We start from the raw sequence: 27126 nt of genomic DNA, 5'->3' as shown, positions 1-27126 counted from the left end.
CCACTGCAAAAAATGTGTCGTTAGAGACAGATTTACTGTCGCAGTCGATGGAGAGGCCTCAGGTGAAGCTTGTGTGCGATTCACTTTTTCCAGAAAATACTGGAAAGGGGTGGAGGGCCACTTATCTTTGTCAAACTGTACCAGTCAGATAACGACACATTATAACCTAACTTCTGGTTGCCAGTGCGGCTACCAAGTCGTCGTGAGAAAGAGCAGCCGGCAGCGCGACACTCACAGTTATCGGACGCGTCGCGGTCGAGTCTGAGCAGCGCGATGTCGTTGTCGGCGTTGCTGGTGGACTGCGGGTTGTAGTCCGGGTGGGGGATGGCCTCCTCGATGCCGTAGTCCTCGGCCGGCGGAGCGCAGAAGTCGACGGAACAGTCTACGTCTGTGCGCTGGTCCCACTCGCCCAGCCGCACGGCCACCCTGCACGGGAAGAAAAAAAAAGCATACGTTAGACACTGCCACCATTCAAAGCGAAGTATCTGTGTTAGATATCAAAACCGCTCGCTCTTACTGCTGGTGACCGTATCTTTACTTTTTCTGAAAGCAAACTTATTGTTATGCAATACTTCTCATTGTTTTCTTTCCCTATGTAAACTATTGTAACAATTAAAAATTTATTAGACATGAGAATCTGAACTGCTCACATGACAATCTTAATGAAACCTATTTCTTTAGCAACATATAAGTCCGATTTGTGTGGTAATAGATGGTAGATTGTTATCTACATTGGCCGGCCGCTGTGGGCGAGCGGTTCTAGGCGCTTCAGTTCGGAACCGCGCTGCTGCTACGGTCGCAAGTTCGAACCCGGCCTCGGGCATGCATGTGTGTGATGTCCCTAGGTTAGTTAGGTTTAATTAGTTCTAAGTTCTAGGCGACTGATGACCTCAGAAGTTAAGTCCCACAGTGCTTAGAGCCATTTGAATCATTTTGTTATCTACATTAACATTCCGTGGGCTACCTCAGAGCGTGCGATGGAGTGTACTTCTGTTACCACTAACTGATCCCCCCCGTGCCTGTTCCATTCGCGAATGGCACTTGGGAAGAATAACAGCCGGCAAATCTCTTAATTAGATCTAACCGATCGAATTTTCCCGTCGTGGTCATTTCGGCAGGTATATGGGGAGGAAGTAGTACGTTATCCGACACTCTTCGGAAGACCATCACTCAGTATTTCAGTATCTCTGTGATGCACAACGCGTTTCTTTTGTGTCTACCACTGGGGTCTGTCGAGCATCCCCATTATGCTCTCGCCCTGACCAAACGATCCCATGACGAAATACGCCGCTCTTTGTTGGATTCTCTCTCTCTCTCTCTCTCTCTCTCTCTCTCTCTCTCTCTCTCTCTCTCTCTCTCTCTCTCCCCCCCCCCATACCCCCCTCTATTGGTCGTACCTGATAAGGGTCCCAGAATGATGAATATTGAGAATCTGTCGAACTGTCGAAAAGGCGTCTTGTAAGCCCCTTCTTTCGTGGATGAGTTACATTTTCTTTAGATTCGCTTCCTCTCGAGTGTTGGTTTTTTCTCGTAAGTGAAGGACATTAGCTTGACGCGAGTGAGTATTTCATGATGAACTTCGAATAAGAGTGCAGCATAACTGAGTAAATTTCGGCCCACAGTTTCGTCAGGTCTTGGGTTTGATTTTATAACTCTTTCAGCTGCCAAGTAGTTCGCATTTTATGCAACTTCTCTGTACCCGCTGCAATTTTTATTTTTCAACTTCAGGCAGAACAGACACGTTTGTAATAATCTTTTGTAATCTATTGTCGTATTTGATTAAGTTTTGCTGACAAAACTGTATTCCATTTTAGATCGAATGCGTCATTGTGTTGACTACATTATTCCATCATCCCATTAATTTCTTCAGTTTTATATAACGTGATTTATAAATTATTTATTTATTTGCATTATTGCCTGACTTCATTTATATATGGTGGGTGCTTGACTGTAAAACATAGAGCCTATTAAACAGCGGGTGCTGCTACTAAGATAAAAAGCGTAGTGGCTTTCTCCCAAGCCACAGACAGAGCCAAAACGAGTCAAGAAGGGGAGCTTCTATTCGCAAGCTAGATTTTTATTTCTTTTAAATCTGTGCTGTTTTCTTTTTCTATACAAAGTAGTTTTCTAAAATGGCTATAAAAACCATGGTTGGTCTTTCCCATCACTTAAGACCTTGCTCCGAACATACTTGTCTATGGCATATTGAAGGCTGGTTTGGAATTTCTGTCCATTTGTGCTCCACATTTTCGTTCTCATACTGAGTGTTTAATGTAGACTGCTCAGATAATCAGCGATCTGTATCTTCCCTCTTGCTCCTCAAAAATACTTTCCAGCGTTTCTTAATATTCTTTTTAATACCTGCAGTCATAGATGCTATCTTTGCCTTGTGATCACTCCAGGTTAGGTGATTCGATAAGTTCAGGTCTGTTTGTTGCTAGGTGGTCTAAAACGTCACCTTCACGACTTGGTTCTGTAACTATCTGCTCCAAGAAATTTTTATGGACAAGACATTCAGAATAGTGTGACATGAATTCCTGGTCTGGCACCAGTTTGATGCCGGCCGGAGTGGCCGTGCGGTTCTAGGCGCTACAGTCTGGAGCCGAGAGACAGCTATGGTTGCAGGTTCGAATCCTGCCTTGGGCATGGATGTGTATGATGTCCTTAGGTTAGTTAGGTTTAATTAGTTCTAAGTTCTAGGCGACTGATGACCTCAGAAGTTAAGTCGCATAGTGCTCAGAGCCATTTGAGTCAAACAGCTTGATAGAATGATTCTCCCAATCTATAACTAGCAAGTTGAAGTCACCTCCTATTACAAAAGCATGATCAGAAAACGTGTTCACAAAAATATAGTAGTGTCCATTCCCTACGATATTTTTAAACAAAATACTGAATGAGAAATGCACAGTGCAACGCTTTTGTTTTCTATGTTGACTGGTAGACGACAACACAGCTCTTCACAAACGGAATGATCTACATGGTAATAAAACGCTTTTAAACATTTGTAACACGACAACTGCAGAATTCCTTAAAACAGTTCTCACATTACAAGAAATTTGCTAAATTTCGGTCCCATCTACACGTCGATACATTAGTGACATCGCTGAACAAGATCTTTGAGTATTGTCAGTTACTTGTATAATCTATATACTCTATAATAATATATGTATAAAATACGTCGAAGTTACGTATCCTCTCGAACTTTTTCCCAAGAGCATTGATAGCTTCCCGTGACAACGGCAGTGCACTAGTTGCTCTCTGTACTGATTTACTTAGTGTCTCGGTCGTATATACTCTCAAATGTCTTGATTTATCTATCAGCAAATTTTATGTAAATCAAACTAGATGCTACTAATGAATCAGTTAAATAAAACATGAAAAGCAACTATAAAAACGTTTGAAACAGAATGAAATATCAGTGAAGTCTTTCCGCATGTAGCTTTTTCTAGTCCCGTGTTTTAGATCGTATAACGCTCAAATTTGGCTTACACGACCCAAGATTGTGAAATGGCAACACAAAATGGTTTGTAGTCCGTTACTAGGGAGCCACCTAGAGCCACCACAAGACTGACATCTGACTATCGACTAAAACAGCTCAAGGCATTGTATTGGCAGAATTACATACAGACTGACAAGGCTTGTCCAGACAGTCTGTGAAGTGCGCTTCTAGAGCAACCACCAGCACATGAAAATGGCGCTGAGGTTCCAAGAAGAACCTTTCACAGATGATAAGCAAATTTTCACGGATGTTTTGCGTTATGGGTACTTAGTAAGCCTGATGCACAACTTTATTAAAAATTGCAAGTCCAGTCATCTTACAGGATATACACCCAGGATACCTAGAGTGTATCTTACCATCAACTGGCATTTAAAATATTTCCAGTTGGCCAGCCATTTCTGAAATCCGGTTCTCAGAGTCTTTAATACCACAGGCGTGTATAGGCGTTCAGTACGACAGAACATTGAAAGAATCCAAAATAGGTTGCTACCATTAATAGATTTTTGGATCCATACATTTATTCTTACCAGCACCATGTAGGAGGTTATGGAGCTTTGATATTTAGGTGAAATTGGTTTCATCGCACTTGTTATGAAGTATGGCGGATACCTGCACCTAAGTAATCTGTAGGTGGGCATGAGTCTTATTGGTTGGTGAGTATTGCTGCATTCGTATTTGTCGTACATGGAATAGCGTAGTGATAAACTGCCAACCATTTCACCTGGAATTCTCTATTCTGATGTTCAGACCCTCCTCCCCCACTAGATGACTACTCAGCACGTAGTCGGAGCGTCCTATGGCACTCAGTCGGCGCGTCGCCTCAAAGTAAATATTCCACATAACAGCCAGTCAATCAATGATCGCGTGAGGCGAACGATTCGACGCCTATGTCATCACAGCTAACGGTGCAGCCCCCAGAAGACGTCAAAAGTTGCTGTCGTTGCCGAACTTACGCGCTTCCGATGACGACACGCTGCTGGGAGCCAGTATGGAGAGGTGTACTCACAGTCTGTAGGAGCCGAGCTTCCTGCCGTTGACGCAGTGCGAGGCGGTCAGTACGTAGCGGCTGCTTATGAGCGAGCCGCCGCACAGGAACTCCCGCGGACTCCCGCCTGCAAACGTTGAGCACCTCAATACTAAATCAACAAAACATCTACAAATGATTTCGTTCTAATGCTTAAATCATGACATTAGATGGTGGTTACCCGTTAAAACTACTGCTGTTATCGAGGTCTGCAATGGACTTAATCGTCGAATTTACGTACATGCATGTATAATCAGTGCTAGGAGTTTTATCTGTTACCTATCCCTCCTTTAACCTCTGGTAATGTTTCTTAAAGTGAAAAATGTCTATCTGCAGCGTTATGAGTCCATGTTAAACTGTAGGTTCCTTACAACTAGTCGGTTAAGTTTGTTCGAAGCTCTGAGGAACGAAAGGACATTGAAGTGTTCAAACTAACCTACACGTTAACGACAGCTTTACTTCTTTTTAATTTGATCATCTTTCGTTTCTTGCACGATTATGGCTGGTATTTTCAGGATTACACATCCACTTGTTGGAATTACGTACCACATCTTACATTTCATATATTCTCTTTAAGAAATGGTAACATTGTTCTGCATGACACTGAACAATATTTATTGGTATACTACTTGTCGTTTTCAGCTACACAGCGATTAGTAAGTTGTAAATGAAGTCCATGAGTTCAAGTCGAAGTCATTCGACCGCAGTCATGAACATCTAAGACGAATAGCCGTAGGAGGAGGAGGAGGATTAGTGCTTAATGTCCTGTCGACCACGAGGTCATTAGGGACGGAGCAAAAGCTCGGATTAGGGGAGGATGGAGAAGGAAAGCGCCCGTGCCGTTTCAAAGGAACCATCCTGACATTTGCCTTAAGCGATTTAGAGAAATCACGGAAAACCTAAATCAGGATGGCTGGACGCGGCTTGAACAGTCTTCGTGCCGAATGAGAGTCCAGTGTGTTAACCTCGCTCGGTAACAGCCGTGCGTAATATCATTAAAACATCTATTATCATCAAGAGCAATGAAAGGGAACCAGTGGCCTTTGAATGACCTCTTTCGTTCTAAGGATATGCACCACTGTGTTTTATTACAAAGCGCAATCAATACTGACGTAGCTGATTAATTTAATGGAAGGAAAAGCGGAGGAGACACCAGGGTGTGAGGTTTTTTTTTGTGGTTTTAGGGCGCACAACTACAACCGTCATTAGCGCCCAGGACAGGGTGTGAGTGACAACAGTCACAGAGACCTCAATAACGTGGTTGTACACAACGAGGAGAAGTGTTGTCGACCTCCCTAATGAAGAGAGAGATTCTGCCGCCGCGGCTGTCTTATTATTCCTGTCAAACTCTGAAATGGTAATCTGAGTTGAGAGAACGAACCATTACAACGAGAATTTCTGCTGCATTCTGATTTAGTTCTACCAAATCTCATCTGAAAATAATAATCGATGACAGTCACTGAGCTGAAAGTTATGAACTTAGATTAGTTTTCACAGGAAATAGGAAAAAATACCTGAAGTAGTAATCAGACATTAATCTCTTACGGTTAGGCAATATAAATCTGTACTTAATAGTGTGAATTACACGGCCGTTGCGATTTGAAGCTGAAATTCGTCCTCATCAACTCAAGCTGAATTTCTTGTTTGTAGTAAGATTGATAATATTTTGGCTTACGTTATCGAACAACTATCATAGTTAAAACTTTTTTTTTAAATGTACTAAACATACAACTTGCCGTAGTTGTATACGAGGGAGGTCTAATTTACAGTGTAATCTATATTTTAAGTAAAGTGTCACAGCAAATAACTGCCTATAGCTGATCTATTCTGTGTACAATCCTCAAGTTTTAAGAGAGAGAGAGAGAGAGAGAGAGAGAGAGAGAGAGAGAGAGAGAGAGAGTTGGAAGACTCACTGTATCTTGACACGCTAAGCCTGTGTGATAACTAAAGCTTCTGGCCACTTTCCCCATCGTCATTGCGAAGCTGGCTTTTTCAAGTGATTGTGGTACTGAGTGTGTAACAGTTGGCGGATACTTCATGATGACCTCAAGCAGAATATTTTCTTCTTAATTGGATTTCAGTTCCCTCCCAGAGGGGAGGGGAGGGCGGGGGGGGGTGGCAGCAGCGTAATATGCTGCTCTACAGCTTACAGAAAAGTTAAATATAATGAGAATAGAAACAAACAAGAAAAACAGGCTATAAAACTGTAAAATGGCGGTAAGTTGTGGAATTTAAAATATAAAAACACTGTGGTGACGATGCGCATGAAGACTCGAAAGAAATAGACAAGCACAATTAAAAAGCACGGAGACAGTCTGGTTTCTGTTCGGACGAGATAAAAACAACTAGCGACAGTACGACAGCTGTTCGCAACACTTACAGGTGACGCACAACACTAAACACCCACTTATAACAGCACGATACAGGTAACACGGTAGCAGATGGGGGGGGGGGGGAGGACCCGGACCTTTGAGAGGGAAAAGGGGGAGGAGAGGAAAAGAAAAAAGGGAGGGCCGATGGAGGGAGGGAACATAGAAAAGGGGGGGGCTGGGCGTGGAGGATTGGGAAAGGCAGTGGAGGAGAGAGCAGAAAGGAGTCAGGGGAGAGAAGGGAGGCAGAGAGAGGGTAGGCGGGGAAGAAACAGGATGGAAGAGGGGGAAGAGGGAGCCCGGGGAAAGGACAGAGGAAAGTAGGGGGGAGGTGAGAATCAGAGTTGATAGGAGGAATAAATGGAGGGAGAGAGGCCATCATTTGGGAGGGGGAGTTGACGGAAGCCACCTTGGGAAAGGGGATGAAGGGTGTAGAGATGGAGGGTAGGGGGGACAAACCAGTGAAGGCGCAGCAGAGGGCAGCGGTTGGAGAGGAGAGGAGCAACCAGGGGGTGAGGGGGATCAAGGCAGCGGGAGGTGTAGATATGTTCAAGGAATAGGAGCAGTTGGGGGAAAGGAATCAGGTCGTAGAGGATCCGCGTGGGGGACAGGAGGCGTATACAGAAGGTGAGGCAGAGGGCATGGTGCTCAAGGATCTGGAGGGACTTATAGAAATTGGGGGGGGGGGCGGATATCCAAGTGGGACTGGCATAACAGAGGGTGGGACGGATTAAGGATTTGTAGGTGTGGAGGATGGTAGAGGGGTTCAACCCCCATTTCCGGCCAGAGAGGAGTTTGAGGAGTCGGAGGTGGTTCTGGGCTTTGGATTGGATAGAGCAGAGATGAGGGATCCAGATGAAGTGACGATAAATTGCCAAGGTAGGTGGGGGTGGGGGAGAGGCGGACAGGACGGACGCTGATTGTAAGGGAGAAGTCAAGGAGCCGGAAGGAGCGTGTGGTACGACCTACGATTATTGCCTGCGTCTTGGAAGGAGCCACTGGTTACACCATGCGGCAGAAAGGTCAAGGTGATTCTGGAGAAGGCGTTGGGGCTCAAGCAGAAGGTAATAAACGTACATATCTACCAGTGTTAGTCAGCTCCTGATGACAACGGAGGAAGGCGCCAGAGGCTTTGGTTAAAATTACAGAGAATTTTATCCAGATGTGTCTTCGAAATAAACTACTTCTCCAGAACATTTTGTCAACGCTAAGTAGAATGTAATGGCAACTGTCAGCAACAAAGAAGACGAGGGGAATAAGAGTGTGGCGTGCAACTTACGTGACGAGTAGCCGAGCAGCGCCATCCAGGGATACTGGTTGATGGCGGTCACGTTGCCGCCGAAGACACGCTCAGAGTCGTCGTGTCCGCACGTATTCCTGCAACAAATGAGCACACTGCGTAAGGAATAGAAATGTGTCTTCCTATCACAGGCAAGTAACGAAGCTTGTAGTGGCAACACACATCCTCCATTTTTGAGACAATGATCGATGACAGTGAATCTAAGGAGTCGGATTATTGGTGGTTTGTCAGCGCTGGTGTGTGCTCTGGCATTGTCATGCTGAAGACTGTGTTCCATGTGCCGCCGAACCCTTCGAATTAGTGCTTTCAGTTTTCTGGGGGTCTCGAAACACCTTTACGCATGAATTCCAAATGCTCACTTACCTGAAAATTATGTCTGCGTTATGCGACGTCTTTCACTGGTGAGATGATTAACCTGATTCAGATTAGTCTCGTTGGTTGCTGTACGTGGTCGTTCTGTCCGAAAACAGTCACACATATTGACGTTAGACACCGTTTCTTTCATTACGAGCACGAACAACCAAACGTCGCACATTACTAGTGTCGATACAATCATCACTGTACAAAGCTTTCTTCTTTCTTCTACATGTTTACGTTACACACCGCCACTGTTACACGCTACAATTCGGAGCCCTCTAGGACAGAGGGTTGCAATGTGCGTCAGCAAAGCAGGAAAGTCGACCTTGCAATATGTATGACATGTACTACCTCAGCAGGTATGGAGAACAGAATAAAAAATTCGGAGGTATTACTTTCAGTGTGCCCTCTTACAAATGGCATTAGACGTTTTCTAAAAATCTTTCAGAGCTTTTACAATTAAAGAATAACTAGAGTAAAAAATTTTTTGTTTTTGTCGAATGAATCGCCTCCATTACTAAATAGGTAACCTGCTACATGGTTTATGGTGCACGATACTAGCTGCAGGTAGCTTATCTGAAAGCTTCTAGGGGCAACAATTATTTCATTTTCAATACTTCATACAAAAACCGAGTGTATCTAGAAATTTAAAATGCTGCTATAATCTACCCATTAAGAGGTAGAACCTTATGTCAAAAGGTTGAACATAGTAAGGCTAGTATTACAGTTAGTTCTCTGTATGTGTCTTGTGGCAGCGTAACTCCCGGAGTGCCGATACAGAAGTATCTGAGAATGAGAGCACCAAGTGATTTGCACAAACTCTACACATAATTTCGATGGGAGTAATATTGTTGTCTGCTAAAGTGCACTGGTTATGCATCACAGAAGTGGGGATACATAGTAACTTACTAGGGTCAAAATCGTGATGAGAAAGAGGTTTACACCACGCGGAGTGGCCGCGCGGTTTGAGCCGTCATGTCGCGGACTGCGCGGCCCCTCCCGCAGAAGGTTCGAGTCCTCCCTCGCGCATGTGTGTGTGTGTGTGTGTGTGTGTGTGTGTGTGTGTGTGTGTGTGTTGTTCTTAGTATAAGTTAGTTTAAGTAGTGTGTAAGTCTAGGGACCGATGACCTAAGCAGTTTGGTCCCTTAGGAATTCAAACACATTTGAATATTTGAAAGAGGTTTATGATGGGGGAAAAAAAGAAAACGCTGTGGAAGTAATGTTGGTGGCGATAATGCACTGAGTTCTGTACAGGGTACGACGAACTCGACTGACAAAATTTCGGACACTGTTTAGGGATATTTTCTAAGTTGATAGAAGAGATCCGTAGTTTCTGGTGAATCATTCCAGAGTAAGTGCATTTTCTTACATCCCCTACCGCCCCCATTCCCCTCCCTCGTCCCAAACACACACATTCATGTCTGAACATGTGTTCCTCAAAAAATAACTGCACAAGAGTGCAGATGTGTAAAATATGTGCTATGTATCATTTGCAAACAAACTTTTCCTTTCACTCATTGTGATTGTTGCTGACAACAGTAATAATAAAATTAGTCTGCCCTACAACTTGTATTCAGTAACGCCTCTGATTTGTTTCTCTGACCATGTCAGTTTTACATTAACAGTGACGCAGACCATTATCGGTACTTAAATGATGAGTTGGCGTATACGCACGTAGTGTATTGCATTCAGTGAACCAATTTAAGGGCGCTATGCTGAGCTGCTCCAGCAACTATGGGAACTGGCAATTCTGCACTCGTCAACAAAATTCTTGGAGCAAGAAAGGGCAATAGGACAATCAGACTCTTCTTCTGTGTCACTTCACGAAGATGGTGTAGGCGATTGTTCAGTTGTCATGGAATTCTGTCCTATTCCTGTTCCGTCAAGTAATTTGTCACTCCTAAGAAATGCGGGAAAAAAGGTATGCACCGGCATAGCACTCGCTTTAGCATTTTACAGAGTTGTGTGCACTGTTCTGCAGGTTTCATTTTCAGCAGAACCAAAAACACGAGTAATAAATCCTAAGAATTCAAATCCAAGTTTATGGGTTTCCTTATGGCACACCACTCCTGATACGTACAGGAATTCCTTGCAGTAACTGTGGACTTCTCTCTGTAATACGTTATTTATTCCTAAGCTCTCAATTTTTTTGTGTTTTATTAATTCTTTAATTGGTAAATTTTCTTATCAGCATTCTGGAAATTGTGTACTGACTCGTTCTATGACCAAGTAGGTCTGGCTCGCATGATCCAACAGTCTGATAAATAAATAATAATCATAGTACTTCCGTATCTGAAGCATATTTACTACTTTGTATTTAATAGTTGATGGTTAGTTGATTGGAGGAGGGTACCAAACAATGAGGTCATTGGACCCATGATCTAAGGTGGCAGAAACAAAGAGCAAGAACACAAATAGCACAGTTCAGTCAAGAGCAAGAGAAAACAGGCGAACAAATAGGTAAAAGGAACATTGGTGCACCAGAAGAGCAAAGAACAGGAGGGGGATCGGGAGGGCGGGGCGGAGAGTGGGTATGGCGAAAGCAAGTTCACCACACAAACACTGTGTGCTGCGGCACCAGTAACACCGGCATTTCCCGATCCCCACACCACACCACGATCAAGACACATCGGGGACAACACCGAGTGAAGAAGGCACAAGAAAGAAAGTAGGGCAAATGTGGGGGAGAAACTGGCAGGTATGGAAGCGAGGTCAAGGCCTCATGGCTAACACTAATGCTAATCAAGGGACTAGTTCCAGAGGCTAATTCAAGAACTTAAACTTGGGAGGACAAACCACTTTTGCGAAGAAACCTCAGACCAGACAATCATCTGAGGATCATCCACTAATTCCTGGGACAAGGAAGGTGGAAGGGTGAAATTAGTATAAAGTGCCAAAAGGCAGGGCAGTCCAGGAAAATATGGATAACGTTGAGGGGTGGGCCCTGCAGAAAATTGAAAATGGCAGAAGATGGTAGCTTCCTACTGGGAGAGGGGAAGGAAAGAATGCCATGTGGTTCAAATGGCTCTGAGCACTATGGGACTTAACAGCTGAGGTCATCAGTCCCCTAGAACTTAGAACTACTTAAACCTAACTAACCTAAGGACATCACACACATCCATGCCCGAGGCACGGTTCGAACCTGGGACCGTAACGGTAGCGCGGTTCCAGACTATAGCGCCTCGAACCGCTCGGCCACTCCGGCTGGCATGCCATGTGGTGGGAGTCTCCTTGATTGTACAAAGTTCATTGGAGAGTGGAGGTAGCCCCATAAGAGTTGGCCCACGATTGAGCCAAAAGTGATTTAACATAAAGCAGCAAATATACCCCTGGAGGCATAGAGGGAATGGAGGTAAGTGGCCACCTATCAGCTAGACGATCAGTAAGATCATTTCCCAGGATACCCATGTGGTGGAGGATCCAAAGGAAATCTTCGAAACTAGTAGCAGCACTAACATAAGTGAGAAGGTTGTTGATAGAGACCAAGGTGTGCTGGATAAATACCGAGGAATGTACTGGAGGCCACTCATTGAGTCCAGACAGAACAAAACTCGAGTGAGGGAGGACTGTTTAATAAAGAAGAGTGCCCAATACATGGCCATGAATGTGCGTGAATAAAACAGCAAAGTGTCCCCCTAAGAACTAAAAGTTCGGCAAGGTCCTGAGTGCCACCAAAGGACCTTAGTTGAGCACATTACGAAACTACCCGTCGACACACATTCTGGTTTGCCGCTGTTGTAGCTCCTGAAGGGAGGCAAACACTGCCGGAGGGGTGTCGAAGGGGTTTGGTGTGTAGCGGTTCTAACCTCCGTCGCAAAGGTGTCAAAAGAAGGTATGAAATAGGGGTGTGATAACACTTCCATGGTTTGACACGGTGGTGCTGGGCAGAAATGTGGTGAAGTTTGGTGCCAATGTGACACCATTAATCCACCTTACATGCCACGTGACCTTCTGAGCTTTGAGCTTTTTTGTCGCACGTGTCGACACCTCCCTGCCAGAAGCGTCGTCCAGCCTGAGGGTGACGACACAGCGCCCACGCTTTTGCACCATTAGAGAGGAAGTTGCACGCCACTATGAGCCAAATTGGAAACTTACGCATCTCAATGGGTGTGAATTACGAGGTTTCAAAGAGTGGTCCCCTAAGTCTGTTGCACAAAATACGTTACGTTTCTGCAATGAGCCGTCCGAGATTACGGGCCCCTTGAACGAAAACACAAAGAAAATATGACTGAACAATCTCCGAACTTTTGACTATGGAGTCGGAATATACCTTGTATATAGTAATAAGCGGTCATTATTAAGGAAAACAAGAGCAGACACTGGAAAGAGATGGCGCCACTCACACGGGCAGCAGCCGCAGGTTTGGGTGCTGCAGCGGGTCCTGTGGCCAGACGGGCCCATCTGGCTTCGGCTTCGGCTCTGGCTTCGGCTTGGGCTGCGGCTGCGGCTGCGGCTGCGGCTCTGGTTTGGGTTTGGGCTGCCCCGGTGGCGGGCCGCAGCAGACGAGCACGAAGCGGCCGTCCCTGCCGCAGACGAGGCCCCGCAGCAGCTCGGCGACGCCCGGCGGCCGCGGCTCGCGACGCAGCAGCGCCGCCAGCCAGCCGCACTCAGACACCCGCACGCACGGCGAGTCGCACCGCTCTGAGGACACAGCACCACCACTCCTGTACCGTACACATTCCATCAATTACAGATTCGTTTTATCGGTGCCTCGTACACGAAATGTGGACACTGTCTTCAAATGACATAACGGCCACTAACCTTGGAAATACCAAATGTGGGGGAGGGTTTTTGTGCCCACCTTCTGAAAGTATTGTAGTCTAATCAGGTACTACTTTATACTTTAAAAAATATTTATTGTTTTTAATGTAGTCGCATACTAGATTTCATGAGTGCTTAAAATTGTTCTGTTAAACTTAACACACAAATTTAATTCTCAGTAGCGGATGTAACTTTACAGAGGATCCTACTCCCACATCAGTACTTCTGTAAAAACCATATTAATATCAGTCAGCAACAATTAATAAATTTTATGTCTTTTTAAGATGACATGAGGTACCTTCCCCTTTCTTTAGTGATACACGTTGTTGAAAATGTGTGGGTATTGTGAAGATTAAATAATTCTCAAACAAAGCAACCAAGCTCCAATTAAAAATTATTTAAACGACCGTCGTTTCTACCTGCACCATGTGAGTATATCTACTAATTTATCACGCACATGAAGAAACATCAGTAATGATTAGAGACAGCAGCGTCAGTTAGTAAGAAACAAGAGGTGGACTAAACTTATATTTACCAAGAGCCTTCATTTATTCCGTTTCCTGACCATCGTCCCATATATTCACGAGGTCAACATTTTAACTTTTGGACCTACTTGTACATGACTTCTCTGCAACAAACAATTAAGTGCCTGACAGAGGGTTCCCCTCTCAATCAGTGTGCAGGAAAAACAAATGCTTAAATCTTTCCAAGTCAGCTGTGAATTTATCGTGATGGTCTATTACCCCTATGTGCGTGATTGCCAACAAAATATCAAAATATGTTCACATTCGGAAGAGAAAGCTGGCGATTGATCTCCCCACAATGAGAAACGCCTTTGTTGTAATGATTGTCACGCCAACTCGCTTGTAATATCTGTGACACTATCGCTTATTTTCCTATAATACAACATGAGCTGCCCTTTTCTGAGGATGGACAATCATAATATAGGCAGTCTGTTTACTGACTTATCGCACCTTCGAAGTGTTTTTCTAATAAAACGCAGTCTCTGGTTTGCTTTTCCCCCCATAACATTATCCACGTGATCATTCCCATTTAATTTGTGTGTCCTGTCTGTCCTTTAGGATGGGCCAAACTAGCACATACCGTTCTTCATGGCACAGAAGTAGATATACACTATGAAATGTAATAAATTTTGACACTGGACACAACTGGGCGTCGAAATGAATTCATGATGTCAAGTGAAAACTTCTGCTGGAGCGGGATTCAAACACGGATTTCCCGCTCTATGCGAGCACTCGCCTTAAATTCGGCTATCTGAGCACGATTTCCGCCCAACCCTAATTCCCAACTTACGCAGCATCCCCTCCCGTCATACTCATTGCTCACCTCAGTATGTCCATTCTTCTAATAGTTAAAGAGCTATTTAAAACCATTTGACTGCTTATCTCAGTCATCAACAGAACCCGAGATATGACTCCCCTTTTTTCGTGCACAGACCGATACACAACACATTGTTGTTTTGTTTTCTTCCTCACAGACAATTTCCACAGAAAACACGAAAGTTGTAGTTAGTTGGTTGGCTGGTTGGTTGGTTTGTTTCTTTGGACTGAAAGGGACTAAACTGCAAGGTCAGCAGTCTCTTCATCTGTTTAGAATAAACCAGGAGTGGTTGTCAGGGGAACGAGGTAAAAGGCAAATCCTGGAAAACCTAAGTGTAATTAACACAATAAAAACAGAATAAAACCCATGAAAAAGACCACACAGAAAAGTCAAAGCATTGAAATTGAGAAATGAAAAATGAAAAATGAAAAATGAAAAATGAAAAATGAAAAATGAAAAATGAAAAATGAAAAATGAAAAATGAAAAATGAAAAATGAAAAATGAAAAATGAAAAATGAAAAATGAAAAATGAAAAATGAAAAATGAAAAATGAAAAAGATTAAAAAGGTTGGAAGGATACGGGCCAGGCTAGGTCACCAGGCAAGAGCCACCAAACGGCAAGGGAGTCCCAGGGCGGGCGGGGGAGGAAGGGAGGGGGTATGAGGGCAGGAGAGGGGTGCCCATCCAATACTTCAAGTGATCAGTGAGGCCAAAAGACCTACCTTACAGGGATAAGTAGAAACCACCTTCGTGGGCAAAATGTAACACCAGTTCAGCCACTTTGGCGTCATCTGCTAGCACCAGATGTGGCATTTCAGGAAGATTAAAATGTTGTCTCAAAGCAGCTAAATTAGAGCAGCCTATGAGAAAGTGGGCCACTATCAGGCAGGCTCCACATTGGTAGTGAGGGTGATCCTCATGTCGAACAATATAGCCATGCCTTAGCCAAGTGTGGCCAATGTGGAGTAGACAGAGGACGGTGAATTCCCTGTGAGAAGCATGCAGGAAAGACTGCTATGTGACCATAGTCTCCTTAGTGTATGGGAGAACAGGGCAGACCATTCTGAGTTCCAGACTTCCAGCGATTGACTGCGTATAAAAGACCAAAGTGACCCCAATTTCCAGAATCGGCATACTGATGGCCAGCTTGTCAACTGGAAATCCCAAACGAGAACTACTGGCCATCGAGCTTAGTACAGGTCAGGGACAAGATCCTAGATTACTGCAACCAGTGGGTGAGGAGAGTAGCACTGGTCTATAGTCTGAAGGCTGCTAAGAGAGTCACCATTCATTAGGATACTGTTCCAAGTGCAAGATCGAACATGAATAAGGGGGGCAGAACCAATGTCTCCCTGACCAGAGGCGACAGTGGAGGAAGTAACAGTTCTGAACAAACACACTGGAGGTATGCAGCAATTGTAAACCCAGTTCTGGGTCACTGTTGTGGGAGGTGGAGCTTCCTTTAAAGAAGAAGGACGCAGTAGTTAGGATGTTCAGGGAAGTTACAAATGCATGTAGTGTAATTGAGCAACTGTTGCTGGTGCCTTATAGGTAACAGAGTGACTCCAGCCTCGACTTTTAGGCTGTTCAGAGGGCTAGTGCAGAAGGCTCCTGTCGGAAGTCAGACCCCACAATGATGAATGTGGTCCAATATCTGCAATGCTGAGGGTGATACTGAACCAAACGCAAGACTCCCATAGTCAAGACGGGACAGAATAAGGGCTTTCTATGGCCATAAATGGGTAGAGAGATCTGTGACTGACTGAGATGTGTGACTGGCAGTGAAGTGTATTGAGGTGCTGTCAGCACTTAACTTGGCGAAGGTGCGAAAGCCAAGTTAGCTGGGAATCTAAGACCAGTCGCAAAAAGCAACACATCACAACTAAAAGAACCAATTGATCGTCCAGGTAAAGCTCTGGGTGTGGGTGACAAGTACGATGGTGATAGAAGTGGATGACATGAGTCTAGGCAGCTGAAAACCCAAAGTCATGGGTGAGAGCCCGCGTCTGCGCGTTTTGTGTGGTAAAGTGTACAGGATGATCAGCAAATACCCATACTAGAGGAGCAATAATAAAATCAAAAATCGTCAGCATATAAGGAGGGCGAAGTGAAGACCCCACATCCACCGCTAGGCCATTGATGACCACCAGAAAGAGGGGAATGTTTAGTACAGAGCTCTGCGGGACATTGTATGGGTATGGGGGATACTGCGTGAAGCACCCACTTGAATACAGCACATGCAGTGGAAGGAAGTTTTTGACAAAAATCGGGAGTGGACCCTAGAGAACCCACACATAACATAGTAAGGATGTGATGACACCATCTCACGTCATAAGCCTTTTGTAGGCTGAGGTGCTGATGGCTGGCAGAGGCCATCAGATGGTGGACCCCAGGTGAACCAAATTATCGGCAGTGGAGCGGTGTTTGTGAAAACCACCCTGAGATGCAGCCAAAGGGCCCCAAGATTCAAGGAGCCAAAACAGCTGTTTGCCCACCACGCATCTGAGCAACTTACTGAGAATGTTGGTAAGGTTCATTGGGCGATAACTGTCTACCTCTAGGTGGTTCTTACCTGGTTTCAGTACCGGAACTTCCGCACTTTCTCGCCATTAAGATGGAAGGTCTAGATCTGATTATAGAGGGCAAGGACGTGATGCTGACAATCCAGAGAGATATTTCAGCATGTGCTTGTGGACGCAATCTGGCCTTGAGGCTGCATCAGACCAATGGACTAGGGCACTGCAGAGTTCCCATTTATTGAGTGGAACCATTATTTGGTTCCAGGTGCCAGGTAGCAAAAGATGTGCATTCACTCCACCTGCTGTTTAATGAGCCAAAAGGTGGGGTGGTAGTTCTCAGATGAACATGACTGAGCGCAATGTTCAGCAGAATGTTTCATAACATTATCTGCAGCATAAATCTTACCACTTAAGGAAATACTTGGTACACCTGCAAGGGAGTGCAAGCTGTAAAGGTGTCTGATCTTTGCCCATACCTGTGATGGAGAGGTACGTGACCTGGAGGTAGAAAAGCACCACTCCCAGGGTTCTTGCTTTTTCGTTTTATGAGATAGCAGACACAGAATGGAGCCATTTAAAGGTAATTAAGTGCTCCAGTGAAGGGTGGTGCTTATGGCATTGGAGAGCCCACATACGATCTCTATTGGCTGCAGAGATCTCTGAGGTCCACCAGGATATTTTCTTTTACTGGGGATAGATCTCAAGGAAGGGGGGATGGCTTGGTTGGCTACCAAGAAAATGGCTGCCGTTTTATGCTGAACAGCTGCATTGCCCATATGGCTGGGTGTCCAGAGGAACAATGCTGAGGGAGGGACAGGAAGATAGAGAAGTGGTCACTACTGTACAGTCCATCATGGACAATCCAGTTGATAGATGGTAGAAGACCTTTACATCAATGGCTGAGTAAGTTCAGTGTGGCACACTGAAGTGTATGGGGGCACCAGAGTTCAAAAGGCAAAGATCAAGTCCTACCAATAAAGTTTAGATGTCTTGACCATGGCCAGATATCATTGTACTGCTCAACAAAGGGTCATGGGTGTTGAAGTCGCCCAAGTCTAGGAAAGTTTGGGGGAGCTAAGAGAGTAATGCAGACAGTGCATCCTGGAACACACCATCAGGAGGGAGATAAGCATTACAGATTGTAAAATCCTGATGTGCCCCCACCCAAACAACAACAGCTTCCAAAGGTGTATCAGGAGGCACAAGATCACTGTATACAGGGTCAAGCACATACATAAGAACTCCACCTGATATCCTCTCATAGTTTGTGCACTTCTTTAAATAACCTTGGGAACCATGAAGGCCAGGAGTGCAAGTTGCTGGAAACCACGTTTCACGGATGTCAATACAGGATGCAGGGTAAGTGCTTAAAAGCTGCTTTAGCTCCGCCAGGTAGTGGAAAAATCCATTACATTTCTACTGGAGAATCAGACTGAATAGAGGTATGAAGCGACTGGGTGGAGGTGGGACAGGGCAGCTTACGACACAGGATCACGTACCACCACTGGTTGAGATGGCAGGGGTGGCACAGGGGAACCACTGACATAGGTTCTGTGGAATATTGCCTGGAGAAATCTGTTGTCTCAGGCACCAAGAGTATCTCCACCTTGGGCACAGATGGAGTACATGCAGAGTCCAATAGTGTGGAGGCTACCACAGTTTCCTTTGTCAGTTTTGTCCTTCTCCACTGTAGACAATGACTGGGAAGGTGTCCCTGAATTGACTTTGGGAACAGAGGAAGAATGAGAAGTCCAATGGCAGCAGCCTTTGGTTCCTTCAGCCACTGGCTGGCTTCTGGCTGTGGACCAGCGTGATGCATCGAAGGAAGAGTCCTGCGGGACCTCTTCCCAGCTACAGAAACCAGAGGTGGATGCTGTGCCTGAGGCTGGGTGTCCCTAGCAGGTGGGGAGCAAATGCACCCAAAGTGGGTGTGGTGGAAGCATGAAAGGACCCCTGACCGCCTGGGGGACTGATATCAATGGATGGCCCTGAGGGCACGCCATAAGAGGCTCAACAGAGGAAGGCATCATCGACAGAGAAGGTGACTATGTTGAAGCTGTAGTGTAAGATTTTGTCATTTGTATGAGATTAAGACACTCATACTTTTTCTGGCGTCTTGTTATGTGAGCTCGTCCATGGTCTTATATTCCTGGATTTTGTCCTCACGTTTAAAAATGGAGCAATATGCTTAGGAGGAAGAGCTCGCCATAGTTTGCACAGATGTTGTGAGGCTTTCAAAGAATGGTCACGTGCAGCAGATGTCCACAATCCCTGTTGACAGAGGTACCAGTGCAATGGAAAGATTTATGTCCAAGTTTCATACACCTGAAGCATCTCAAAGGATGAGGAACCTAGGGTTTCATGTCACACCAGCAGACCACCAGCTTGACCTTCTCAAGCAATGTACCACCCTCGAAAGCGAAGATGAACGCCCCAGTAGCAGCTCTGTTTTCCCTTGGTCCCCTAAGTACATGGCAGGTGAAGTGCACACCTCTTTGCTCTTAGTTTCCCCGCAGCTCATTGTCAGATTGCGAAAGCATATCATTGTGAAAGATGATGCACTGGACCATACTGAGACACTTGTGGGAGTGAGTCACGGGAATGTCACCCAACTTTTCACGAGAGAGCAGCGCCTGTGAGCGAGCATGTGATGTTTTTGGCAGGAGGGCACTGCTTTTCATCTTAGAGATAGCTGCAACTTTCCCACATTTGTCTCCAATGTGTTAAAAAAAAAAAAAAAAAAAAAAAAAAAAAAAAAAAAAAAAAAAAAAAAAAAAAAAAAAAAGCTTTGTGGTCAAAAAGATGTTCTCATCGGTCCTGGTACAGATCATGTTTTGGGGGAAAGGATTTTGCTCCTAGTCATCAAGTCCTCTATTTCTCCCTTGGCATAGCCAAGGAAGGGAACACATTTGGGTCGCACTTCATTGCAGCATAAGAGACCTTTCTATGTGAAGAGGCTGCTGGAGTCATATGACCACCAGTTGAACAAAGTTTAAGTCGCTTCAAGCGTGAATTATCCACTATAGTGCTACCCACTCCGAATGGGGCTGTTCCCATAGGCACCAAGCAGCCAGAGCAATGATTCTCTGGCCACAAATCCATTACCGGGAGTCCCTGTGCTCTAGTCATGATGGAGACATATTCCATGGCATACATGGGGGCTGTGCAGCGAGGACACTAACAGTGTGTTCCCTGTGTGGTCAGGGTAGGTACTTGACTAACCCCCCCCCCCCCCCCCCTCCAAGCTACTGTGCTTGGTGTTGGGCATTGGGCATACTACAACAGGAAGGAAGAGTGCCAGCGCGGGAGGGCACCGAGTCACAGCATATGCCACAGTGGGCGACCTTCCCTGCATGACAAACACTTCTGTAAAATTTGGAAAAGATGACAGGTCAAACCCAGTAGTAGGGACCATATAATCGTTAACGGAGCTGAGGTAGAGCTGGGAAGGAACCAATTCCAGGCAGGGTCTGTACCTAAAGGACTATCTGACGGAAAGTCAGCGGAGATAAGAGATAGTCAAAGTCCAGATATGCAGCAAAGGAAGAGGAAGCAGTGCTGCAAAGGGTGGGGTCCCATGGTAGCCAAGCACGTACTCACCAAAGATTGGTGAGTCTTTTACGGGTAAGTTGTATTTCTGGGATATTGGATTATGATTATAACACTGCTATATAATCTGAATTTGTAACAACAATAAATAAGCCCAAAGGTTAGAGAAATTTGGGTAGGGGGACGGGGGGGGGGGGGGGGGGGAGAAGGGATGAACAGATGGGTGGGAGGAAATGGACATAAGAATGGGGTAGGAGTAGAGAGGAAGAGGGGGAGAAGGAGACTGACAAAGAAGAACAGGAGGAGATGGGTAGAGGCAGCTGAGAGAAGGATATTAGAACATACATTCAATTCCCATGTGTATTAGAAACGTGTGCTTTCTCTTTCTTTGTTTGCCGTTTTACCAGACTGGATCATAACAAGGCGTAGCCGGATACAACTACTACAATAAAAAATTACAAATTCGGTTAACTAAAATAGACAGTTATAGTTTAAGGAAGTACCAGTTAAGTCTTAGTTTCACTACATGCGACGACTGTTAAGCCATGTTAATTTCTTGGAAAGAAATTATAAAGAATTACTGCCGACCAGTTGAGGTCAGTAGAAAGTAAACCATTGAAAACTTTGTTATAGTAATGGACAACTACAAAATTAAGTTGTGTGAGACTAATGATCTTTTAGATACCTGACATGATTAAAACATTATGTTACTGATGAATTTGGGAATGGTGAATGACTCCTTTGGTGATTACACTCAAACGCCCATGTAAACCTCGAAATACGCGAAAGTGGGTGTGAATGCTCCAATGAAGGCAAAGAGTATTTTTCTGCTCGTATGGCGATGACCACTGCATTTTGTAATTTTAATCTTTATGTACGACTCTGTGGATAAATGGGCTCACTTCAGATTAAAAATGTCAGACGTTTGGAGTTCAATATTTAGTGAGCCCTGTAAATGTTTCTGCCAATTACGGCTTCTTTAACATTTCGCTATGATGTATCCGCAGGAAAAAATTCTAAGGTACAGCGTGGTTCGCAGACCACGCTAAACTGTGGTACCACCTGTAACTGATGGTTCAAATGGCTCTGAGCACTACGGGACTTAACTGCTGTGGTCATCAGTCCCCTAGAACTTAGAACTACTTAAACCTAACTAACCTAAGGACATCACACACACCCATGCCCGAGGCAGGATTCGAACCTGCGACCGTAGCGGTCACGCGGTTCCAGACTGTAGCGCCTAGAACCGCACGGCCACTCCGGCCGGCCCTGTAACTGACTGGATAAATTAGTTCAAATGAAGGGGGGAAGGCAAGGGCATACTTGCAATAAGATAATGCACACTAAAGCGCTGTGGCATTAAAACATCTTTTGCGTTGAAGACAGCTTTATGATCTCTTAACTTGACTACACTTTTTCTATTCGTTTGCAACTGGAGATAATCTAAGAACGATCAAGATTGGAACACAAAAGCGTGCGCCTTCAGTAGAACAATGCTCAAGTTCACAGCTCTTACAGTGGCGAGTACCATCAGTAGGGTTCCAAACTGGTTTGCTGGCCCCTCATTCACATTTAATACCAAGTCATATTATAGTATTCCCTCACTTGACAATTTGTCTTGTTGGCAAGAAATTTTCATCAAAAGATGAAGTGATCGCCTCCATAAATTCCTGCTTTGCAGAGCGTGAAAAAATATACTATTAAATGGTCTAAAAATAAGTAAATCGCTGAACTAAATGTATATCCGTAATAGGACAGCATGTTGAGACTAAACTAACTGCACTATTTTTAGTTGCACTCTTTTAGTTACTTGATCTTGCATTACACTCATCAAAATGCCGTCGTCTGAGATCAAGTCGCTACCTAATCTCTGCTCCGTTACGTGTTGAAAATCATCCGAAAATTGTACAAAACCATGACAAAATATCTGTGAGCTCAGTGTGTGTGTCGCCAGACCATCACTTGTTGCCTGCTGGGCTAATTTTTTTTTTTTTTTAATTTTCGTCATGACGCGGTAGGTGCTGGCTCTGAGTACAGCGACGTGGTCTTCCGTCTTCCGACACACCTGCGGGAGAGACGCATCCGCGAACAGGAATGCTTGGCTGATTCAAGCAGCCCGTACTGCGTTGTTTTTCCTAGCGTGGCCGGCGGCAAAAACCGGCTCCACGCAAAACGCGCACCTAAGGTCCATGACCTTTCTTCAGCTATATTTTCTTATCGATTTCGCTCTCAGGCCAGACAACACACACTTCTATGCCATTCGAACGAACACAAAATCGCCTTCAACATCGAACACCCAATGGTAGCACAAGTTTTATCATAGTTTCTAGACACTGCAAAAATTAATTACGGTTTCCCACTTTTTAGACAAAAAAAATATGTGGTTGAGTAGTCAATACAGATGCCACCCGCAATTGTCCATTTCCTATTCTGCTAGTAACTACTCACGTACTGCACCTATCAACCCAGACTTCTTAGTGGCTCTCCAATCAATGAATTCCATCTAGTTGAAAGACACCATTAATAAATCATTTGTCTGTTGACCCTTGGTTGTTCTACATTTTCATAAGGAATATTTGTATTTCCTCAGCAGTGTTACCGATGAGCATGGGAACGACTTCTCTGCAGTTGTAAGTTCTCACGTGATTTCAATACGGATTTTAACAAAGTTGAGGAGTGGGCAATGATATAATCCGATGGAATTATTTACAGGTTGCTTCTGACGTGATATTTGCAGAATGGGATACCAGCTGTCGTACGCTAAGAGCATCGTTTGTTTGTTCACTTGCACCAGTTGCGTGTAGAGAGAGAGAGAGAGAGAGAGAGAGAGAGAGAGAGAGCGAGAGCGATCTCTAGACGCTTCAGCTGCCTATCTACGTCATTGTTTCTCGTCACCACAGCTACGTGCAGTGACGGCAGTTATCCAGTACGCAGGCACTGTGTATCTGTCTGCTTGGTTAATGTTGTGCTCTCTCTTCTCCGTCTCGGTAAATCATCGCACATTAAATTGCGTTTCTGTGTGTGGAGAGCGAGCATGAACGCATCCATCAATGACTTGAGAGGCATACTGATGGGTGGATTAAATCAACCATCATTGTGTTGTTCATGAAAAAATTGTTTTTGGTTGATTTAGCCACAATCTGTGATACTACATACGCCACACCGAAAACCAGCTTGTTGAAGCAAGTATTAATTGTCGCCTCATGGCAGCAATTTGCTTATTTATCAATTCCTTTATAGTTCGTCTGCACTTAAAAACTTAGACTTGCCACATCGCAGGTACACATATCTGCAGATTAGAGTATCACTGTTTGATGACAAAAGTTTGGAGTTATTTATTGAAATATCCTGTAAAACTGGAACAAAAAAGAAATACCAAAGCCGTCTTGGGACGACCTTTTAGTTTCAGTGATGAGTCAAGTTCCTCTTCTTAATCAATACTATAATTTGTTTCATAGAGCAAGAAAAATGTGACACTGGACGGTATAATTTCAACTTAACTGCATGAGCCCTGTAGGAGCAAACGCCAAGGAGAGAATTGCAAAACTAGTACAGTTTTTGGATTTAGATGCCTGTGTCCAATACAGCTGAATGCTTGTAACTTCAGAAATCACCACATCAGTTACTTATAGCTTGAGCAAAGAAACAACTACCATTGTACGTGTAATGTAGTTATGAGCAGAAAACCCTTAAAATGAGAGTCCCACCAGTTCTTCCAGTACAACCTTGCAAATTGTCGGGAAATACTTCCAAATTAATACAACATTACTGCTACTTGAGAGGCATAATAATTTAACTCCTTGTCAACCGTTACTTTGCTATTACAAAGCGGGGTATATATTTCCACGTTTATCGGCAGTATATTCATGTGTCTTGCTTTTAGAGTCCACACTCTTGCACCAATTCAGACGTTCTCTAGTTGAGCTTGTTCTGTGTATTACATCGTTTCAGTGCCACTAAGCAAGCTGTAGAAGTAATTTAGCTTCACTGTGACGGAGAGACTACGAATGATTCTAATGCGCATATTTGTCAGTATATACATAGCATGAGAATGGCGAACGGGTGATTTTCCTATGACTCAGAAAACGTTCCGTGCCATAGTCATTGCTTGTCTGGATCCACCAAGCGAGAAATTATACAATACATGGGATGACTATATTAACAGACAGTGATTAGGCCGTCAAAACTACGTGTAGGTAGTACAGTTTTAAATGTAGTTAGCCCGATCATCATCTTAGGCGGTATCTGCTGCTATCCTTTCATTGCACCCGTTGCTTCGCACAGTTATTGCCTGCGCACAGTAGCAAGTCAGTTAACTTCCGTGAGAGATTCACATCCCGGACGTAAGTGTGAGGCAAGAAAAGACACGCGATGAACACGATCAGTAAACAAGTCACAGCTCTGAACAGACACCGAGAAGCAAAATACCGCAGGCAAGGACGCGGGCAGTCTGCTGAAGTGCCTCTGTCACTGTTGAGAAACACCGATGTACCGCTACTATACGTGGGGAGTTGAGCGACAAATTTATGTTTCTAAACGATGCCCGCAGAATAATTAATTTATACCCCTTAAATTCGAATCATGGTTTAAAATACTGTACGCCTGCACATTGAGTGTCAGTTTGTTTAAGGGGTAACGTTCAAAGCCCTAAACTTTTAACTTTAAGAAGTCCTGAAAATTATGCCATGTAAGATAGTTTGTTGTTGTGTTGTTTTCGTTTAGTTTAGAATCTTGGTATTCTCTTTGTTTCTATTTCCTCTCTGCGCTGTGAAGTCATTCATTCCTAAGATGCTAATTGTTAGAAAAGGATGTCTGCTGCACGTTTGACTATATTTCCGCTAACTTCGCTGTGTCGCACCAGATGAAACAATTTCCTACTGTTTTATATGTTACATCTGTAAACTAGCCTCAAGTGAAAAACAATCGATACTAATCATCATGTGTCCAGAGAACTAAAAAGTTGATCTTGTTCTCGGTATTCGACATACCGGTATCTGACACAAATGTAAACTCATGTAGTTTCTGGATATATCCTCCACAGTGCAAACGTAAGATGGACAAAGTGACTCATTTGCCCCAGTAACAGAAAACTATGGCTACCAGCGCAACAGCAACCTTAAAACCCTGTTGAGACGGGTACTTTAAGCTGTGGGCACAAATATAATATAAAATCTTTTGAAGAATTTATTAATACTGCCGAACATAGGCCCACTGGCACACAATTTATACTCTTATAAAAAGTAGCATTATTTTTAATTTGGTTGCGATACTGTGCGTATAATTCGTTATTGGGTAAACAATCTAAGCTACTCTACATTCTCGTACGAACTGAACCAGATGCTTTTAACATCGTGTCCAGTCACTAAGTTTATACGAAAACATGCAGCACGTTAGGAGAGGAATGTATCACTCGTTGGTATCTTAACATGGTAGGTAAGAAGCTAAAGCAGGAAAAGAAACGCTTGTCAACTACAAGAGAAATTTACGCTCCCATAAACCAACATTTTCGTCTGTATCAGGGAAGCTGCTATACCCGGGTGGTAAAGCTGCAGCGAGTCGCTAAAAATCACGGTGTAACTTATCAGTGGTGTTATGACGACGTGAAGGAACATACTAAGATTGTGTACCACTGCAGTCTACGAGCGCTAGGTAGTTTAAACGTGACACTAGCGGTTTTTTTTTCATGTCCAATTTATCAGCTTTAATCTGTCATCCTGATACGTAAATAAAATGAAACTGCTTTTACCCATTGTTTACTTGATAGTGATAAGGGCAGGAGTAACGATCCAGTCATGAAAAAAGTACGAAATTATCGCAAGGAATGTCTCCTTGTCTGTGTGTTGCCATTATAGTTAAATACAGTAGTGATATCTGGAGACAACGTTCTCATCGATTTATCAAAATATTCATACAGATTGGATGGACACTGAGCATTCACAGGTTTGCACGCAGAACTATGAGAATTGTACATGGTTTGAGCCACATTGTTTCGTAACAGTTTACTGGAAACCATTTTTCCAAATGGAAGTTTTCATGTCTGCCCGCAGCGAAAACTGTTACTCTTGCACTAACGTGTTACCGTTAGCTCTTTAATATGCGCTGCTGTTCCAGCTGTGCCGAGAAGTCTTCTGTCCTGACAGATTGCACTACGCTTTAGTAGTACTTGCTCTTTTAATTATTCTCGCTGACGCACTAACGCAATGAAATTATATCTGTTTCTAAAAAGTGGTTACTTTCATTTCATTGGAAAGCGCAAGTGTGCCGAGACAGACATACTTAGCAGAAAATGGGGTTGCGGCATTTGCGAATCCGCTGTTCACAGAATAAGCACGTTAGATTGAAACAGAAAGTAAATATTACTAACCAATCTTTCTTACATGTAGTCTATTAGGTTCGCATGTAGTTC

At 44.1% G+C, this 27126-nt stretch overlaps 1 protein-coding gene across 1 annotated transcript in view; it reads right to left on the bottom strand.

The window, feature by feature from the left end:
- The window catches only part of LOC124602310 (CLIP domain-containing serine protease 2-like), a 41887-nt gene that overhangs the window by 12869 nt on the left and 1892 nt on the right, over positions 1-27126 (bottom strand). The window contains exons 2-5 of the mRNA XM_047136313.1: positions 12893-13190; positions 8172-8269; positions 4506-4611; positions 236-426 (exon numbers count right to left, since the gene is read on the bottom strand). Coding sequence (XP_046992269.1) covers positions 236-426; positions 4506-4611; positions 8172-8269; positions 12893-13190 — 693 coding nt within the window. The remainder of the gene's footprint in view (positions 1-235; positions 427-4505; positions 4612-8171; positions 8270-12892; positions 13191-27126) is intronic.

This window comes from Schistocerca americana, chromosome 1 (genome assembly GCF_021461395.2).
Source record: "Schistocerca americana isolate TAMUIC-IGC-003095 chromosome 1, iqSchAmer2.1, whole genome shotgun sequence".
NCBI lineage: Eukaryota > Metazoa > Arthropoda > Insecta > Orthoptera > Acrididae > Schistocerca > Schistocerca americana.
Note: the sequence above shows the minus strand (reverse complement) of the source record. Positions and strands in the feature narration are given on the sequence as shown.